Source organism: Phaseolus vulgaris, chromosome 11 (assembly GCF_051622355.1).
Source record: "Phaseolus vulgaris cultivar YP4 chromosome 11, ASM5162235v1, whole genome shotgun sequence".
NCBI lineage: Eukaryota > Viridiplantae > Streptophyta > Magnoliopsida > Fabales > Fabaceae > Phaseolus > Phaseolus vulgaris.
Window position 1 is genome coordinate 31,742,015 of NC_143508.1, and position 20,881 is coordinate 31,762,895.

The 20,881-nt window shown below is 39.9% G+C and overlaps 4 protein-coding genes and 1 pseudogene across 4 annotated transcripts; 2 read left to right on the forward strand and 3 right to left on the reverse strand.

Annotated features, from left to right (window-relative positions):
• Positions 1-439: 439 nt before the first annotated feature.
• Positions 440-1,099, forward strand: LOC150023178 (auxin-induced protein 6B-like). The gene has a single exon (XM_090297435.1). The coding sequence runs from the start codon at positions 627-629 to the stop codon at positions 897-899; it is 273 nt and encodes a 90-aa protein (XP_090153561.1). The 5' UTR covers positions 440-626; the 3' UTR covers positions 900-1,099.
• Positions 1,100-1,192: 93 nt separating this feature from the next.
• LOC137826728 (senescence-specific cysteine protease SAG39) lies at positions 1,193-3,510 on the reverse strand. The gene is made up of 2 exons (XM_068632831.2): positions 2,018-3,510; positions 1,193-1,931 (listed from the first exon to the last, which is right to left on the reverse strand). The coding sequence occupies exons 1-2, from the start codon at positions 2,454-2,456 to the stop codon at positions 1,339-1,341; spliced, it is 1,032 nt and encodes a 343-aa protein (XP_068488932.2). The 5' UTR covers positions 2,457-3,510; the 3' UTR covers positions 1,193-1,338.
• A 1,079-nt stretch (positions 3,511-4,589) lies between these two features.
• LOC150023179 (auxin-induced protein 15A-like) lies at positions 4,590-5,128 on the forward strand. Its single transcript, XM_090297390.1, has one exon. The coding sequence runs from the start codon at positions 4,688-4,690 to the stop codon at positions 4,964-4,966; it is 279 nt and encodes a 92-aa protein (XP_090153516.1). The 5' UTR covers positions 4,590-4,687; the 3' UTR covers positions 4,967-5,128.
• Positions 5,129-5,962: 834 nt separating this feature from the next.
• On the reverse strand, positions 5,963-6,680 carry LOC150023180 (auxin-induced protein 6B-like). Its single transcript, XM_090297436.1, has one exon. The coding sequence runs from the start codon at positions 6,463-6,465 to the stop codon at positions 6,193-6,195; it is 273 nt and encodes a 90-aa protein (XP_090153562.1). The 5' UTR covers positions 6,466-6,680; the 3' UTR covers positions 5,963-6,192.
• Positions 6,681-9,454: 2,774 nt separating this feature from the next.
• LOC150023181 (zinc finger BED domain-containing protein RICESLEEPER 3-like) lies at positions 9,455-10,440 on the reverse strand (annotated as a pseudogene).
• Between the last annotated feature and the right edge of the window lie 10,441 nt (positions 10,441-20,881).

A 20,881-nucleotide genomic window follows, 5' to 3' on the forward strand; every position in this document is an offset into this window, starting at 1 on the left:
CCACATCAAGTCTTACTCCAAAATCTTTCGTTGGCGGCTTATTCTTTTGTATGAAAATAATCTCTTGATTCACTTTCCTCCACTCCTGTAGTCTTCCTAATAAAAACCTTCATGACCTACAACATTGTAGAAACTACAAATGTAACCATAGAAACATATATAATGATCTATGATATTTAGGTATCCCTTGCTTTATAATTCATCACCAACAAAATATATTCCAGCTGCTATAAAACATAGTGAGAAAACATGTTTACAGCATGTCTATAAAATTATGGAATACCGACTAATGAATGAACCACAGTTAGGATTCAGTTTTGTTACAAGTGGAGACTTTATGTTAGTCACTGTTTAATGAGGTGGGGTTTCACACGTCCATTCAACTCTATCCTTGATAGAGGCACGGATGACAACACCATGTGATATCTCATGCGTATGCCCTCTATCCTTTAACACTATTCTTTTCAGGGATTTGGGTTTCCTTCCCACACAATCGTAAAAACTATATATACACTATCCCTTTGTCTTCACAAACAACACATGCCATTGCAAACCTCAAGCTTCAACACTTGGATTCCTTCTTTTAAGATTTGGGATTCTTCTACTTCATTCAATCAAGCACAACAATGGGTTTTCGATTACCTGCTATTCGACGAGCATCATTCACAGCTAGCCAAGCAGCTTCAAAATCTTCAGAAGTCCCAAAGGGCTATCTTGCAGTGTATGTTGGAGAGAAACAAAAGCGGTTTGTGATTCCCATATCATACTTGAACCAACCTTCATTTCAAGGCTTGTTGAGTCAGGCTGAAGATGAATTTGGATATGATCATCCCATGGGTGGCCTCACAATTCCTTGCACCGAAGACGTCTTCCAACGTATAACTTCTTTCTTAAATTGACAATATATTTCACTCTTGAAGACTGACATAGATTAGTGGAGAAATTTTGTACAATAGGCATCTCCTCATCTTGTAAAGTTTTTTCCCTTTCTTGAGAAAGTGGGAAAAGAAACAGAATGACAAAATCAAATTGTATAATTCTTTTGTTTATATGGCATGAATTCAATCACTAAAGCAGCTCCTCCGTATTTTCTATTTTAGTTTCAGTCTGCACTTTTTGCTTTATGGATAACAAATTTTCATTACTACTTTTGTATTTAGCTTCCTTGTGTCGTGGTTACGATAATTTAGTTTGTATTGTATCAATCTTTTAAGTCATAACCATGACTCCTTTTTCATTGGATAAATTGATTAATAACATACAGGACCAACAGCAGAAATCAATGGTGAAAAAGATACCTAGAATTGAAAATAGCTTAACAGGGTCTAAATTTTATAATTATGCAGTGGGGTACGATGCTTGCATGGCTATGCCACACAGTCCTTCTTCAGAATCTACACCCCTTTGCATCCTAATGTAGCCTTCTTCACCCCACTCAGTTCCCCATGAGTTCTTAACCAACCAATACTCAGTTCCATCATCGCTGACGCCATATCCCACTGCAGTGACACCGTGATCCAACTCTGTTCCACATGAACCAGTGAAGACACCACTCTTGTAAAATTGAAAGTCAGAGCCACTAGCATCAATTGCTACAGAAACTGGTTGATTGGTTACAGCTTTTTGCAGTGCCTTCTCATTGTTGGCTGGGACATCCTCGTAGCCTCGAATGGTAGCTGCATGACTAGATGCCGCCTTTGCATTGCAGGTTCCATCAATGCCCTTGAAAGGGTAATTGGCTTCAGTATTGAGTCCGTTATTTTGGATGATGAATTTGAAAGCATCATCCATAAGACCACCTTCACAACCTTGGTCCACACCCTTTGTGTCACAATCAACAAGTTCTTGTTCAGACAAAGAAATCAATTTTCCAGTGGTGAGTTGATGAATTCCTTCTGCCGATGCAACAGCAGAAAACGCCCAGCAACAACCTACAATGCAAAGTAAATTAATAGTTACATAGTAATGATTCAATGTAATTTGACTTGACTTGGGAAATGAATTATCCAGGACTTACCACATTGGCCTTGGTCCTTGACCGGTGTTACCGCACCCTTTTGCCTCCAATCCACTGTGGATGGTACTGATGTCACATTTTCGTACTTAAAAGTGGTTGTCTTTATGATTGAGGAACACATGTGCCCCTTGAATCTATTTCTTGGTGCTATGAACTCCTCGTTGGTGAGGTCTGCAAATTGATTAATGGCTAGCTTGTAAGGTTTATTGGCTGCATTGTTGAAGGCTTCAATGTAATTCATATTTTGCTTGAATATCTTGAAACGCTTTTCCTTTTCTTGAGGGTCCTTGTAGACTCTGGAATAACGAGCCATCCATTCCTCATGCCTCTCATAGATGGAGGCATCTTGCAGAGTGCGAGATGTGACTTGTAAAGCGCAGAACGCCATGCAGAAAAGCATTGCAAGTGAAATATGACACAAATGAATTTTGGTAACCATGATGGGTACTGTAGTGTGACAATTATGGGAACAAATGCTTGAGGTTGGCTAGTGAAATGTATGAAAAATATATTGTGTTGTGGTATTTATAGTAAAGATAACTTTGAATGTTAAACTAATTAATGTGCTTGTTTTCAACTCAAGCTCTAAGAGCACAGTGTACCTCTGAAGAAGTTTTGTATGTATCTGGACAAATTATTTGTCTAAGAGTGATAACGTAGAGGCACTGACATGGCAAACGATGACAGAGTAGTTTTCAAAGGAATGCCTTGCGTGTATCGGAAATTTTTGGAATTATAAAAATCCAGCTTTGACACTTTTATTGTTTCATCTCCATGCATATTGCCAATGCATATCAAAATCTAATAAAATTATATACATGTCATCCTGAGTGAGCCACGCATACATTTAAGCTAAAAGGCATGAGGACCATAAATGAATCAAAGAGAAAAGTAGGAAGGCACAGGTGTTAGAGAGAGAGAAAATTGAATTGTATGAAACAATTGTAAATCATTACAATGACACAGAAGGAAGGTTTGTGTATATATAGTATTGACAGAGTGCGGTTTAACCACACAAAGAAATGCTCTAAGAAATATGAATTTGTCATTTGAATGGTCTTTCCCCTCTCTTCCTCAAGAAAGGGAGATCTCTACAAGTTGAGAAGACGTCTATGTTACAAAATGTCTTCATTAATCTATGTCAGTGTCCAAAAGTATACTACTATTTGTCAATTGAAGCAACACGTTATACGTCGAAAGACATCTTCACTGCAAGGAGTTGAGAGACCACCAATAATGGGATGTTCATATCCGAACTCTTCAACAGCTTCATTCAACAAGTCCTGAAATGAAGGTTGATTCAAGTATGATAAGGGGACTACAAACCGCTTCATTTTCTCTCCTACATAGACTGCAAGATAGCCCTTTGGCACATTCCCTGCTTTTGAAGATTCTTGATTTGTTGCAAATAATGCCTTTCGGATAGCATGTAAACGAAACCCCATTGTGTTGATTTGGGATGAGAATAAGCTCGAGTTTTGAATGCTCTAGGATGTGAATCAGGTGTGTTGGTTTTTTAGAATACTGCCTTTCGGATAGCATGTAAACGAAACCCCATTGTGTTGATTTGGGATGAGAATAAGCTCGAGTTTTGAATGCTCTAGGATGTGAATGATCTGTGTTGATCCTATAAATTAGCCATGAATATATAGAGAAATGAATAGATAAGACCCCATTGGCTGCATGAATTATTGAAGGAGGGTTACGCAATAGGAGTAATTGGACCAATTGAAAGACAAGGGCACATGGTGTTGTCTGATTAAGGTTTAGTAGTTGCTGTCTGTCACTGTGATACTATTTGATGATACATCCAAGAGATATGTAGTTTTGAATGGAAATGTCAAACATGAGGTTATCAGGTGTGTTGGTTTTTTAGAATATTTCAGAGATTATCTTTGCTAACAATTACATTTATAGTAACTGCAGTAACAAACTCTTAACTAATTTTATGAGCAGTTACCTAGAAATATTAAATCAACAATTAAAACAGAATTAAAACAGAATAACAAACAGTTAAAAAAACAGAATTTCTAACAAGGTGGATAATTTGACGATCATTATCGCAATGCACTCCCACTCAGTTTCCTAATCCCTGAAAACGACTTCTGCGGCAATACCATGTGATATTGTTTTCTTGAGTCATCTCATGGCCAACTGTGAACATTATATGTAAGGTTTGGCTCTGTCCTATACCTCATAGCTCCACTGTGATAATAAGAGAACCAACGCTGAATAATTGTCCATATCACAAGGCATTATGAATCACATTTGATGTACATTAAATTCTAAGAAACACAGCATGATATTTGAATAACCCACCACCCTGAATAAGCTAGTGTCGATAAGATCAAATTACACTTCTTTTTCGTAGATCCAAAAGGTGGGTCATTTCTACTATGTACATGCTAACATGATACGTTGATTATTAAGAAAAGTCATCAAAGACAACACCACATGCCATGTCTCTCATTTGGTCCCATGAGTCCTATTTTATTTCCCTCCTTCACCAATAATTCAAGTAACCAATTCATACTTTTTGCATAATCTTTTATCTGTATATATATTCACTTATTCAAGCATTTAGGATCAATACAAATCATTCACATCCGAAAGCATTCAAATTTCCCAAGACTTCTCTTAAATCCGTTATCTTCTGAAATCAATACAACAATGGGTTTTCGTTTACCTGTTATCAGAAAGGCCTTATTCGCAGCAAATCAAGCATCTTCTAAAGCAGTGGATGCACAAAAGGGCCATCTTTCAGTCTATGTTGGAGAGAAAATGAAGCGGTTTGTGATTCCCGTATCATACTTGAACCAACCTTCATTCCAGGAGTTGTTGAGTCAAGCTGAGGAAGAGTTTGGATATGATCATCCAATGGGTGGCCTCACAATTCCTTGCACCGAAGATGTCTTCCAACGTATAACTTCATGCTTGAATTCACCTTAAATCTCACACTTTAGGAGACTAACATAGATTAGTAGAGGCATTTTGCACAATACGATCTTCTGAGCTTCTAAACATCTCCCTTTCTTGCAAAAGAGGGAGAGAAACCGAATTACAAAATCTTTGTATATAATTTTTTTAATTAAATTGAATTCAACAACTCAAGCGGCTCCTGTAGTTTCATTTTTAGTTTAAATCTGCACTTCAATCTGTATGACCATGCTTCAGTTCTGTTTAAAAGCAAGACTTTATACTGATAAGAAAAAATTCATGTACAAGAAAGTAAATTTTATCAAGAAATATACACATCATCATTTTGTGAACTTTATGAAGAAAACAAATTCAAAGCACGAGGTAGTCATTGTTAAAGCAGGTGAAAAATAAAATTGTGCTTTACATCAACATTTCTTCTTTTATGAATAATAGAGGTGGCCTACTCCAGTTACGAAAGCTTTCTCTTATATCATTCATGAATGCTATGTCTTAGTGTATGTCTTTAGGAACTATGTTCTTACAATGCAAGAAGCATAGGTTTAAAGTTATCAAACCAATAAAACAAGAGTCCTTGGAACAAAAGGGTTTCTTCATTTGTATCACAATTGTGACTCACGCTGGTATATACGTATCAAGTTAAATTTTGTAATGAAGCTGTTGTAAGTATATAATAAAACAAAAAAAGCCATATGTACAAATCTGTCCCTTCTAATCTATTTGTATCTCCATCAGCAAAATTTGCAGATCATTCAAAGTCACATTTCGCACTTCTTCCCCTTGTTATTAATCAATTTATCCAATGGAAAAGAGTCACAGTTATGACTTAAAGATTTATACATATCATAACCACAACACAAGGAAGCTAAATAGAAAGTAGTAATGAAGAGATCCAGAAAGAGAGCGGCAATTGAATTCCGTGTGAAAGAATTTTTACTCAGTTCAATTATGCATAGCGGTGTATGTATCATTGGCATAGTATTGTTAATCAACCAAGTAAATATAAGCTATACGAAATATGAAGTTCTGATTCCAAATGTTTGTCCATAGAAAAGGAGATGTTTACATGTTGATTGAATTCATGGCATATAAACAAAAGAATTATAGAATTTGATTTTTTCATTCTGTTGTTTTCCCTATTTCTCGAGAAAGGGAAAAAGGTATACAAGCTGAGGAGATGCCTATTGTACAAAATTTCTTCACTAATCTATGTCAGTCTTCAAGAGTGAGATATATTGTCAATTCAAGAAAGAAGTTATACGTTGGAAGACGTCTTCGGTGCAAGGAATTGTGAGGCCACCCATGGGATGATCATATCCAAATTCATCTTCAGCCTGACTCAACAAGCCTTGAAATGAAGGTTGGTTCAAGTATGATATGGGAATCACAAACCGCTTTTGTTTCTCTCCAACATACACTGCAAGATAGCCCTTTGGGACTTCTGAAGATTTTGAAGCTGCTTGGCTAGCTGTGAATGAGGCTCGTCGAATAGCAGGTAATCGGAAACCCATTTTTTGTGCTTGATTGAATGAAGTAGAAGAATCTCAAATCTTGAAGGAAGGAATCCAAGTGTTGAAGCTTGAGGGTTGCAATGACATGTGTTGTTTGAGAAGACAAGGGATAGTGTATATATAGTTTTTAAGATTGTGGGAAGGAAAACCCAAATCCCTGAGAGGAATAGTGTTAAAGGATAGAGGGCATAGGCATATGTGATATCACATGGTGTTGTCTTCAGTGCCTCTATCAAGGATAGAGTTGAATGGACGTGTGAAACCCCACCGTATTAAAGAATGACCAACATAAAAGTCTCCACCTATTGTTCATTCACATGGAGAATTTTTATTTGTCTTTTTTGGACTTCCGTTGAGATGAAATACGAAGATGTATAATATGCACCAAGAGATCAAAAGAAATGCTAAAATAATAACCATATTCTTCGGAAAAGATCAAAGTTGAGAACTTTGATTAGAAACCCAATCAACAGCGAAAAAGAAAAGAAACCATAAATGCCTCTCGTAAATTCGATTTATAAATGCGGCTATGTAAATAGCCGCATTTATAAATCAAAGTTACGAATGCGGCTATATATATAGCCGCCTTCTTATCTCTTCCATTTACAAATGCGTACTCATTAAATGCGGTTATATAGCCGCCCTTATAAATGTAAAATAGTCGCACTCGTTTTGCTTTTCTGCACCAGTGACCTTAGACATCAATTGGAGGATATTAAGAGATAGAAAATCCTATAGGAGGCATCCATCAAGGAGAAACACCCTGAATCTTCTTTTCTTGTTTTGCATGTTTGTAATAGCCAACATGAATGACTAATTCTTCCTTAATCTATTCAAACTCTTATGTATTGAGGTGATATTGATTTATAATATTTAGTTCTTGATTGATGATTGGTATTATATAATTTTATTCTCAAAGCTTGAAAGTATTCATGATTTTGATCCTTAGATTTGACTTGAAAGGACTTTTAAGCATCTGACCTAAATGATAATGCTTAACATATTTAAATGCTAGGAATATATTTGAAATGTTAATTGCTTTATAACATCTATTGTAATGATAAAGAGGTTTTATAAATATGCAAGGAATCGATATTTAGAAGACTCTCTTAATAATTTTGTATGCGAAGAATTGATATGAATGATTTTTAATTTTAAAGTACGAATTCTTAAATATTGTGAATATTTTATTATTATTTTTTATTTCCATATATTACTTGATTTAAAGTCTATTGTTCTAACCAATTCATAGAATGTAGACAAATGTGTATATGGATCCTCGTTATCCTCATGGTCCATTGCTGTAAATTGATGGATACTTAATAGATTGAAGAATGTAGGTTTCATCTTCAAGTGTTCTTTTAGGCTGTGGTGGTTGTTCTTCAGCCATGTTGCTTCCCTACTGAAAAATTTCAATGTGAAGGATAGAACTGGTTGAGGATTCTTCTCTAATTTCTACTTGTTTTCTTTTCTCTTTTTAACCTTGATCTTCATTGCTTCCTTTTCAATTTATGATTGATATTACAATTGGTCTTTAGAAACCTATCCTCTTAATAGCATATAAGACAACTCGCTAAAGGATTAACACAAGGAGTAACTAGAAATAAAAATTCATTGCTGCCTTTTCATGCTTAGCCTCGCCTAAGTTAGATTTTCGTTATACTTATTACTTCATGCTCAGGATGTAGAGATGAATTAGTATGAGTAATAAGGTATTTGCGTGTGTATTGTTAGTAGTTGTGTAAAGGAATTTGCAATAAGGCAAGAAAGTTGTTATTTTCATACTCAAGCTAGCAAAACCTCACTATATGATGTGTGTTAAGATAAGTTAAGGAGTACATAACGCATTTGTAAAGGTATCAAAATAACTATACATGACAAAGCAAGTCAATGACGTAAAATGAGAAAAAGCAAAGGTACTAGTAACATAAAATCATAAAGTGTTCAAACTGTTCCTATGGTAAGAGAGTTTAGCATATTACAGACCATAAAATATTTAAGTTAATCATCCCTTAGTTGGCCATCGACCACAGTTTTACCCGGGCCGAGTTCTGCGTAGTCTAGATCGGAATGGAGCACTGATGCTTGTTCGATGGTTGCCTCGAATTCTACAAGGTATGATTGGGTAGCATCTTGCTTGAAAGATTCCCAAGCCTTGGTGAGGTCCTCCCCTTGGCGGGTTACCTCATTCTCCAACTCTTCAATTTTGGATAAGAGTTTGTCCTTTTCTTCTACTAAGCTCGTAGCTTCTTGAACCTTCTCAACTAGAAGTCGCTTGGTTTCTTCTTGAAGATTAGTAAGGCGTGTGGCTTCAGGTTGGGCATGGTCGTTCAAGTTGTTGATCTCGGCTCGTAGGTTTTTTACTTCCCTTTGAAGCTCCACGACCCTTTGATCTTCAGTAGATTTCTGACTTCGTGCTTTAGAAACAGCCAAGAAACCCATTGCAAAGGTCTGCCCAATTTGCTTCATGGTGTCGTGAAACAAGTGGTCTTCGTCGAGGGCCATGAGTAGGGGTGGCAAAGCGAGCCAGCCCGTCCCGCACTTGGCCCGCAAAATGCGGACCGGGTTGGCCCCCCTCTGCAAAGTTATCGCGGGCTAGAATTTCTATCCAGCCTCACATAAGAGTTGGCCTGCGCATTTGCGGGTCAGCCCGCGTTTATTTTTTTTTTTTTTTTTTTTACATTTTGCTCTTGAAAAATTGTCAAATTGAACCTATATATTTGTTATTATCAAACATAATTTTTTTTTCTTCCATTTCAAACAAAGTCAAAAATCAAAACATTAAAAATATTAAGATAAAAATCAAATATCAATATTCTTCCACTTCCAAAACATTAAAAATACCTAATTCCAAAACATTAAACATAAACATAAACATTAATTCAAAAACATTAAACATAAACATTATTGATATTCTTCCATTTCAATAACATTGGATGCCGCCTTAGAAGAACTTTCATCTATTTTTTCATAATTATAATCATCCCCGTCATCTGCATACATTAAAACAATGACAATTAATTAATTAATTTTCCATAAAAATAATACAATAAAAATAAGATAAATGCTTCCACGTTTTCAAGCAAAAGTCGATTCCTATACTTGTTAAGAATTCGAGAATCAATGCTAAATGCAAATTCTGATGCAACTGTGGTTATAGGGATGCTCAACAAATCTCTAGCCATTAAAGCAAGATCAGAAAAACGTTGACTATTATATTTCCACCAATCTAATATATCCATCTGCTCTAAATAGTCAAAATCCAAAGTTGGTTCATCCAAATAAGTGTCAAGTTGTGACCTTCCAACTTTATTAGCTACTTGAATCTTGCACATTTTTAATTCCTATAATGATGTAATAAGTTAGTATAATGGATTGCTGCAAAAAGAATTAAAAATGAATTAAAGTGCATTAATAAGTATTATTAAAGTAAATAACTTACATAAAAAAGACTTGGTTTAGACATAGATGATGAGAGTGAAGATTGTCCTTGTTTTTGCTTTTGAACACTTGATGATGTTGTGAAACCTTTGGTAGAATATTCAACAAAAAGTTTGTATAATTTTTCCTTGATCTTTTCCAATTTTGGTTCCCAAGTAAGTGAATAATTTTTCTATGTTTCTAACTTCATCCTTGGGTCTAAAATTACACCAAATGCAAGTACAACGCTATATTCATCCCAATATTTCTCAAACTTTACTATCATCAATTTAGCCATGTTCTTAATTAGTACATCTTCATCCTTCACATTCTCCATCAACAAACACTGAATTTTCCAAACTTGTAAAAAATACAAGTTGGAAGTAGGATAACTTGTAGCAGAAATCAAGTTAGTGATATCATAAAAGGGTAACAAGAACTTGCAAATTTTTCCAAATCTCTCCCATTCTTCCTTGTAGGGCAATATTTATAAGATTCATCAACCAAATGCAAGCTTCCAAAAACACGTTGATATTTAAGAGCATTTTTAATCATCAAATAAGTGGAGTTCCATCTTGTAGGGACATCAAGACACAACTCAAATGATGCATCAATATCACTAAACCTTTCAAGGCATTGTTTAAATTTCACCATTCTCATTTCCGAACCCATCACATATTTGATGCAATTTCTAATTTGGTCCAAAACATCACCAAGCAACTTTAATCCTTCTTGAACAATTAAATTCAATATGTGCACAACAACGAAGATGAAAGAATTCACCACCACATATCAAACCATTTTGCAAAATAAGTTGACTTTTTAAAGTATTTTAGAGAACATCATTAGCATAAGCATTATCAAAAGTCATACAAAACACTTTTTTCTCTAGTCCCCAATCTTGTAAAATTTCGTTAATTTTCGTAGACAACTCAAAACCTGTGTGAGGGGGACGCATATGACAAAAGTTTAGTAGCTTGGTATTTAACTTCCAATTTAGGTCAACAAAATGTGCAGTCAATGATATGAAAGCCTCAGTATTAATAGATGTCCATAAATCAAAAGTTAAGCATATCCTACTAGGAATGGAAGCAAGCAATTCCTTAAGCATTATTTTTTCTACATTCTCCCTATATCAGCCTTAATAGTGTTTCTAGAAATCATGATTGCATCAGGACACAAGTAGTTTATCCAAGTCCTAAGTTCGAGATCCTCAACAAATTTGTAAGGCAAATTATGGCTAATAACTAGACTAGACAACTATTCCCGATGTACAATTGATCTATTTTTTTTTGCCTTCAACTTTCCCTGCATATCCAAAATCATTTGACCCACATCTTCAGATTTTCTTTTAACACATTTCATAATATGACGATTTAAATGAGAAGTCCCATATTTTCTTCCACCAGTTACATATATTTTGTTGCAACTATTGCACTTTGCCCTTTCTTTTCCATCATTTCCCTCCCCAATCTTAGTAAAATACCTCCAATAATCAGATGTGCTAGTCTTATCCCTTTTCTTTTTCCCAAGTTCAACAGCTTCAGATTGTTTCTCAGTATTATCATCTTCCTCGAATTCAAATTCACAAAGAGGCATGTTACATTCTTCATCCATTACAATCAATTTGCAAATTGAGATCCTGTTGGAAAATATAGAATCCCTATTTATATGCAGATAAACCTAAATACCCAATTTATATCAAAATTTCAAACCAAAGAAACACAAATCCCAAATTTAAATAAAAAAATCAAACCAAATAAACACAAATCCCCTATTTATATCAAAATTTTAAATTAAATAAACACAAATCCCCAATTTATATCAAAATTTCAAACCACACAAATCTCCAATTAATTTGTAGAAAAAAAAACCTGCTTTGTGTGGTGGAAGAGGAGTGGCGGCGGCAGCGGTGCGGTCCGGTAACGGTGCGAGCGAAGTCGCAGCGTAGGCGGGGCGACTGGCAGTGCTAGCGGAGTGAGCGCCAGCAGCGTTGCCAATAAGAGAGAGCGTTTATGTTTGGAGCAACAACTGGGCCCTTGTGATGTGAGTAATCGTGTTTCTTTGAAATGTTTTTGAAAATCTAAATGCGTTGCCCAACTTGCCCCTGTTGCCAAGTGCCAATTAATTTTTGTTTGTTTTTGGGTTAGCGGGCCAGCCTGTCCCGCCTTACTGCTAGCCTGCGCGGGCCGCAGGTTATGCAGGGCGAGATAATATGGGTTAGCGGGTTGAAAAAGTTAGCCCGCCCCGCTTTGCCATCCCTAGCCATGAGCCTATCCTTGTCATCGCTGGGCAGGAAGACGTGTTCATCATAGGTTGGGATGTCGAAGTTCAGATCCCACAAGCTCTTCCTTTTAGAGCTCTCTGCTTCACCTTCTTGGATGACAATTACATCTCGATGCGGGGCTGGCCTTCTGGGGAAACAACATCCTGATGGAGGGCTCGACCATCCAAGTGAGAATGCTCAGTAGGGGGAACAATTGCTTTTCTCTTTTTTTTTAAAGCAAGCCCCGAGGTGGTGTCCTTCTCCTGCTCAGTCGAGGCTTGAGTAATGGTGACTGAAACTTTCGTTTTCTGAGTTAAAGAATCCTTGGGCATGTTGGCAACTGCCCTCATTTTTTTAGCCATCTTGGCTAGCTCCATCTTGCTGATATGGGTCAACATTCTTTTTGCAAAGTAAATAAGTAAATGGTTAATAAGTAGTAGCAGAGTTATTTTCATCAAGAGTGGGAAATAAGGAGTACCAATATAATTTTTCAGAGTACCGAGAATGTACTCTTTGGTTATTAAGTAGAAGGTGTCGAAGACGACCTTCAAACTCGACAAGAATTGACAAATCCCTTGATCTTTTGATGATAGATCTTCTAGGCGCCAAGCACTCTGGAATTTGGGCTCAAGGGTCCAATATAGGGGAAATCCATGCAAAAGGGTTGGATATCCTGTTGAGGAATGATGTGAGTTGATTTTTAGATGTTTTCATTTATGATGACACTTTTCCTTAAGATTGGGATTTTAAAAATTAAAGGTGAGGACCTAAGGAAGATTCCCACTGGACACGAACTTAACCAACTGGTTAAGTAAGTGTGAATGTTGACTTCACAGAGGCAAAGAAGAAAAACAAGATATGGTGAGAATGAGATGCAATTGCAAAATTGAAAATGGGAACAATGTTAACATCAATGGTGGTCATGGCCTCCCAAAATATGCACCATACTCATGATTATGAGCGAAACCCAAGAGCAACAAAGAAAAGAAACTAAGAGACAAACACATAAAATGGAATGGAGAAATGGAAGGAAACTGGAATGAGAAAACTTATGATGGTGGGTGAGAAATGTCACGCCATTTGGAGGGTGATGTGCTCCAAGATGAGTGTGTTGGCCACCACTTGAGAGCTTCCCAATCACTCAAGATAAGACCTCAAACCTAAAAGGACATAAGCCTCACTAAGAGCTCACACAATTTGTGTAGAGTTTCTTTACTTCATTCAAATTCAACTTGTAAAATACAATGAGGTAGGCCTCTTATTTATAGATGAAAGAGCCTTGGAGAACAAGCATGAAGGGTAGGATGGGAAACACAAAAAAAAAGGTAGCCTTAGGGTCGTTCGGGCAAGGCGTCGCCAAGAGAAGGCATCACCAGGTTAAGACGGAGCCCAAAACAGTAACAAAGAAAGAGAAAGGTGGCTTCAAGGCCATAATTCTAGTACTAGTAGGGAGTAATCTGACTCGCGTAGTACCCACGCCACCTCGGGGAGACCCTAAGGCTCATCAAATGCGGTTATATAGCCGCCCTTATAAATGTAAAATAGTCGCACTCGTTTTGCTTTTCTGCACCAGTGACCTTAGACATCATTTCGAGGATATTAAGAGATAGAAAATCCATCAATGAGAAACACCCTGAATCTTCTTTTCTTGTTTTGCATGTTTGTAATAGCCAACATGAATGGCTAATTCCTTCTTAATCTGTTCAAACTCTTATGTATTGAGGTGATATTTATTTATAATATCCAGTTCTTGATTGATGATTGGTATTATATAATTTTATTCTCAAAGCTTGAAACTATTCATGATTTTGATCCTTAGATTTGACTAGAAAAGACTTTTAAGCATCTGACCTAAATGATAATGCTTAACATATTTAAATGCTAGGAATATATTTGAAATGTTAATTGCTTTATAACATCTATTGTAATGATAAAGAGGTTTTATAAATATGAAAGGAATGGATATTTAGAAGACTCTCTTAATAATTTTGTATGCGAAGAATTGATATGAATGATTTTTAATTTTAAAGTATGAATTCTTAAATATTGTTAATATTTTTTTATTATTTTTTGTTTCTAGATATTACTTGATTTAAAGTTTATTGTTCTCACCAATTCATAGAATGTAGACAAATGTGTATATGGATCCTCGTGATCCTCGTGGTCCATTGCTGTAAATTGATGGATACTTAATAGATTGAAGAATGCAGGTTTCATCTCCAAGGCCTTAGTGCTAGCATGTTTTGCAATATTACAAAAATGTCTGGGCTCCTATTCCATAGCATAATCTCCAAGTATTCTTTTAGGCTGTGGTGGTTGTTCTTCAGCCATGTTGCTTTCCTCTTGAAAAATTTCAACGTGAAGGATAGAACTGGTGATGGATTCTTCTCTAATTTCTACTTGTTTTCTTTTCTCTTTTTAACATTGATCTTCATTGCTGCCTTTTCAATCTATGATTTATATTATAATTGGTCTTTAGAAACTTGCCCTCTTAATAACATATAAGACAACTCACTAAAGGATTAGCACAAGGAGTAACTAGAAATAAAAATAATAAAATTTTAAAATTATAAAACATACAACAAATCTGAAAATAAAATAAAATTAAAAACAATAAATAATTAAAATATTCACAATATTTAGGAATTCATTCTCTAAAATTAAAATTGTTCCCCGACAACTACGCCAAAAACTTGATGACTATTTTACGAGAGTGTACTGAGTCAGAAGTAATAAATGATCCCTAAGTACGAATATCAAATCCACAAGGAACAATTCTAAAATCTCAAGTATAATATTCAGAGAATATGAAAAGATGTGTCAAAGTTTGTTAGAAAGGTTTGTTTGTATTAGAAATTTGTAAGAAATTAAATAAAAGCAAAGTAAATGATTTGGATGAGTCAATTGGAAAAATTGGGATTGGGGTTCATGCTTTTCACTTGTTCGTATTTTTATGAATAAAAGCATATAACATTCCATCTTGGTTGACATTGATGCACATATAAAAAACATTAATATCATTTCCTCACATACAAAATTATTAAGAATGTTTCCTAAATATTAATTTCTCGCATATTTATAAAAACCACTTATCATTACAAACAAATGTCACAAAACAATTACCATTTCAAATGTCTCCCTAATATTCAAATATGTTAAGGATTACAATTTAGGTCAGATGCTTAAAAGTATTTTCTAATCAAATCTAAGGATAAAAATCATGAATAAACATTCAAACTTTAATAATAAAATTACAATACCAATCATCAATCAAGAACAAAATATTATAAGTAAATATCACTTGAATACACACTACAAGAAAATTTGGGATTATATACAGGTCAAATCCATATATAAGACACTAAATCCGTATGTAACTATCACATATAGATTTTAGATTAATTGTACGTAAAATTCGTATGTACTTACTTATGGAAAACTCTGTACGTAAGTGTGTGCAGGTTTACATACAAAAAAATCCATATGTAAGTGTGTGCAGGTTTACATACAAATAAATCCATATGTAAGTGTGTGTAGGTTTACCTACAAAAAAATCTATATGTAAGTATGCGCAGTTTTACATAAGCATTTATTCGTATCTAAGTGTGTGCAGGTTTACATATGGATATTGTACCGCCCTGGTGGTCGGGTGTGATGACGTGGCATCCTGCTACAGTATAGGCGCCAGGTTGACAGTTGGGAAGGAAGTCGGGAGGCACGTGTAGTCGCCGATAGTTAAGTTGGCGTGTTCCGGTCTCCAGCGTACCAGAATAGGCGATCGCCAGTTTGGGGATGAAGTCGCCAGATGCGGACTCAGGCGACCAGACAGTCGGAGATCGCCAGAACAAGCACATCGCCGAAGTTAAAGGAGAAGCAGATTATGAAGGCGGCCGGCGAGACCACAGGGAAGGTGTATGAAGGCCCTACCTCGCCAGTTTCAGTAGAGATCGCACTCCTGAGTTAGCTATGCACTGGGCAGTACCATGCATAGGTAACTTAGCCAAAATGAGAGTAGAAGCAGCGCCAAGTCAGTGAGCCTCCAAATGATGGCACGTGTACGGTTGGATGCAGGCCACGTGTCCAAGCCTGTAACTGCCAGGAGAGAGAAAACCACCAGGTATATAAGAGTTCCTAACAGATTTTCTAAGGTACGCGCGTTCAGTTCATACACTTTACGCTTGCGAGTGACAGAGCTGTTTGTGAGAGAGATTTGCACGGTTCCAGTTCTTAGTATTTGGTGATACCGTCACTGACTTGAGCGTCGGAGTGCGATCGGCCGCAGCGGCGCCGTGTCATTTCTTTGCAGGTTCTTGAGATAGATCCAGAGGAGGAACGGAAGTGATAAGCGGCGCGCACGTCGATCCTTAACGAGGCATTCTCCAGCGCTCCGGTCAACAGGCAGGATCATCAGGCGCCCACCGTGGGGCCGTGTAAAACGTGCTCCCATCCACAGCGTGAGTTCGTGGAGGTTTTCGAGGTTTTCTGCGCGGTTGTGTGCTGGTGCAACCGTCGTTCTTGGTTTCTTTGAGTTTCGTTCGGTGAAGTTTGTGTTTTAAACCGTTCGTTTGGTTTTTCGATCGGTGGATTCGAGTTCTTTCGAGTGGTTGTTTGGTTCGCGGGGGAACGGTGGTTTTGGTGAAGCTGCGTTTTTCTTTGAAGGTTCGCGGTTTCTTGAAGTCCTTGCGCAGTTTCTTGAATCTTCTCCGATCGGTCGCTGATTCGTTCGTGGTTGAAGTGTTATTTGCTATACTTCTGTGGTTCGCTGAAGTTAATGAGAAAGATGAGAAGCAATCGTTCCAGTCCCGTGGCTCCCGTCGCAGCTGAAGGCGACGCCGCCATGACCATGGCGCAGATGGCAGAAATGATGCGCTCATTGCAGGCCACTGTAGAAGCCTCGCGCGTCGAGCAGGCGAGGATACATGAAGACCTGGTCGCCTCTCGCGCCAGGAACGAGGAGCTCAGCAAAGTAGCTGAAGAGCTACGTCGAGCTCTTCAGGAGCAGCAGGGTCGTTCTTCAGCTGAAGAGGTGGCACCGTCGACGCCGCCTCGTGTGTTCCCAATGCCTTTCGCTCAGGCGATTACCGACACGCCAATTCCCACGAGCGTGGTTCCGGTTAAAGCTGTGTTTACCGGCGTGGAGGATCCAGAGGCTCATCTGACCACGTTCCACACGCAGATGATGCTGTCGGGAGGGTCGGATGCCGTCTATTGTAAGATGTTCGTGAGCACGCTCCAGGGAACGGCGATGGAGTGGTTTGTGAGCCTGCCTAATGGCCACATAACTAATTTTCAGCAATTCTCGAAAATCTTTGTCGAGCAGTATATTGTGAACAAGGCACCGCCCAGGGTGTCGTATGACCTGTTTGATATAAGGCAGTACCATGGGGAGTCCCTCAGAGACTACCTCAATCGCTTCGGAGCGCAGATGGTTAGATCGCCGGCCAAGGATGAAGAAATGCTAGTTTATGCCTTCAAAAAGGGCGTGCAGCCAGGGCCATTCTGCGAAGCCTTGATCAGGGCTCATCCAGCGACGTTTGCTGAAGTCAGGCGACTTGCGGTGGCTCACATCGCCGACGAGAGTGAGGTCGCCGAGAAGAGAGGCAGTGTGGCTCCCGTTAGGCCACGCGCCCAGACCAGGATCCAGCCACAGAGGGTACTGGAAACGGCAGCGGCGGCCAGAAAGGATCAAAGGACTCGCTATCCTTACGATAGGAGAAACAAGGGAAGAAGCCAAGCGCGCCAACCGCCAGCACGCCAACAACCAGCACGCCGGGAATACAATCGCCCACCTAAGCACAAATTCGTCATGGGACTAGCGGACCTGATCGCTATCCCTAACATATCTGCTAGGTTGAAGGCGCCCGAGAAGGTGGGCGACAAGGTGCTAGGGTCGAAGCCGGACGTCTGGTGCGAGTTTCACCAGTGCTTTGGCCACAACCTGGACTCGTGTTTGTCTTTAGGATACCAGCTCGACGATCTGGTCAAGAGCGGGTTCCTAAACGACTATCTGCTGGACAGAAGGACCGGAGGGGCGTCGAGTTCCCAGCCGGCAGGTGGAGAAGCCCAGCAACATGAGATGCCTATCCATGGGGAGATCCACACCATTGCAGGGGGTTTCTCAGGTGGTGGATGCACCGCGTCGCAGAGGAAAAAGTACGCGCGATCGGTGATGTCAGTAGACATGTTTGAAGATCACTCGCCCGAAGTGGACATTACGTTCACCAAGCAGGATCTTCAGGACGTTGTGCCTCATGACAACGATCCCATTGTTATTTCGTTGATCACGGCGGGGAGGAAGGTCCACCGAGTTCTGGTGGACCAAGGAAGTTCGGCCGACGTGATGTTCTGGCCGACTTTCACGCAGTTGGAATTGCCCCTTGACCAGCTAAGGCCCTATGGAGGGTGCTTGTATGGGTTCGCTGGCGACCAGGTGGAGGTCAGGGGGTACATCGAGCTGAGAACCACGTTTACCGATGAGGCTGGGTCGAGGACGGAGAAAATCAAGTACCTCATCGTAAACGCCCCTTCAGCATATAACATCCTGCTGGGAAGGCCCACTCTCAACAGGATAGGCGCAATTCCATCGACTCGGCATATGAAGGTGAAGCTGCCGTCCATGGAAGGGGTGGTGATCACGATAAAGTCTGATCAGAAGGAAGCGAAAAAGTGCTATGAAAATAGCCTGAAAAATAAAAGATCAGTGAGCTATGTCACAACCACCCCACCTCCCGGTGTGAAGCCCAGACCGCCGATAATGGAGGAGGCCGCCGGAAGGGACGTAAAGATGGTAGATGTTGAGCTGGGGGAGAGGAATGCTGGCCTGGAGGAAGAAGAGGCGCGGAATCGCCCGGAGGAAGCAAGGGAGCTGGGAATCGCCAAGGCGGTGGCCGCCAGAGAGTCCAGGCCCAAACCCGTCGAGCAGTGGCTTGAGAAGGAGATCGGGGGGAAGGTTTTCAAGCTCGGAAGATCTCTGGAGGTCGATCTCCAGGACCAGATCGCCAAGGTGATTGAACGACATTTGGACGCGTTTGCCTGGTCCGCTTCGGACATGCCCGGAATCGACCCCGACTTCTTGTGCCATCATCTGGCGATGGACAACATGGTGAGACCGGTGCGGCAAAGAAGGAGGAAATTTAATGAAGAAAGGAGGCAGGCGATCAAGGATGAGACCCAGAAACTCCTCGCTGCAGGCCACATCAGGGAAGTCCAGTACCCTGAGTGGTTGGCAAATGTCGTGCTGGTGAAGAAGAGCAACGGGAAATGGCGCATGTGCGTCGATTTCACCGATCTGAATAAGGCTTGCCCAAAGGATTCGTATCCTTTACCAAGCATTGATGCCCTGGTTGATAGTGCTGCAGGGTGCAAGTTGCTGAGTTTCCTGGATGCCTTCTTGGGCTACAATCAGATCAAGATGCATCCCCTCGATGAAGAAAAGACAGCCTTCATGACGGAGAGGTCGTGCTACTGCTATAAGGTGATGTCGTTCGGGTTGAAGAACGCCGGGGCCACGTACCAGAGGCTGATGGATCGAGTACTTGCACCGATGCTGGGAAGGAACGTGCAAGCCTACGTTGATGACATGGTCGTGACCTCGCAGGAGAAGAGCAGGCACGTAGCAGACTTGGAAGAGTTGTTCACGACGATCGCCAAATTTAAGTTGAAGCTTAACCCGGAGAAGTGCATTTTCGGCGTGGAGGCTGGGAAGTTCTTGGGTTTTCTTTTAACTGAAAGAGGAATAGAGGCCAACCCGGACAAGTGTGCCGCCATCTTGGCGATGAGAAGCCCGACTACAGTGAAAGAAGTCCAGCAGCTAACGGGTCGGATGGCGGCCCTATCCCGCTTCGTGTCAGCGAGCGGAGAAAAGGGACATCCCTATTTCCAGTGTCTGCGGCGCAACAACAAGTTCGTTTGGACGAAAGAGTGCGAGGAAGCTTTCGTCGAGCTAAAGAAATATTTGGCGAGCCCGCCGGTTCTGTGCAAACCACTGGCGGGAATCCCTCTCAGGTTGTATTTCGCTGTGACTGAGAGGGCGGTGAGTGCGGTGCTCGCCCAGGACCAGGATCAGGCTCAGAAGCCTGTTTATTTCGTGAGTAAAGTGTTGCAGGGCCCGGAAACGAGATATCAGGCCCTGGAGAAGGCTGCATTGGCTGTGGTGTTTTCGGCGAGGAGGTTGCGCCACTACTTCCACAGTTTCACAATACTGGTGATGACTGACCTGCCCATCCAGAAGGTCTTGAAGAAACCTGACGTCGCAGGAAGAATGGTGAAGTGGGCAGTCGAATTGTCAGAATTTGACATTAAATATGAGCCCCGAGGCCCGATCAAGGGACAAGTCTTCGCTGATTTCATAGTTGAGCTCTCTTCAGAGGCGACGCGGGTTGAAGGAGACGATTTCTGTTGGGTACTCTCGGTGGATGGATCGTCAAACCAGCAGGGTAGCGGTGCTGGAGTCATATTGGAAGGACCCAACGGCGTGCTGATCGAACAATCGTTGAGATTCGCCTTCAAAGCCAGCAACAATCAAGCAGAGTATGAGGCGCTGATCGCCGGGATTCTGCTGGCTAAGGAAATGGGAGCCAGAGTGCTGATGGCTAAGAGTGACTCGCTGCTAGTCACAGGGCAAGTAACAGGCGAGTTCCAGGCTAAAGATCCACAAATGGCGGCTTACTTGGCGTATGTGCAGGAATTGAAGAGTTCCTTTGCCTCTTTTGAAGTGGTGCATGTGCCCCG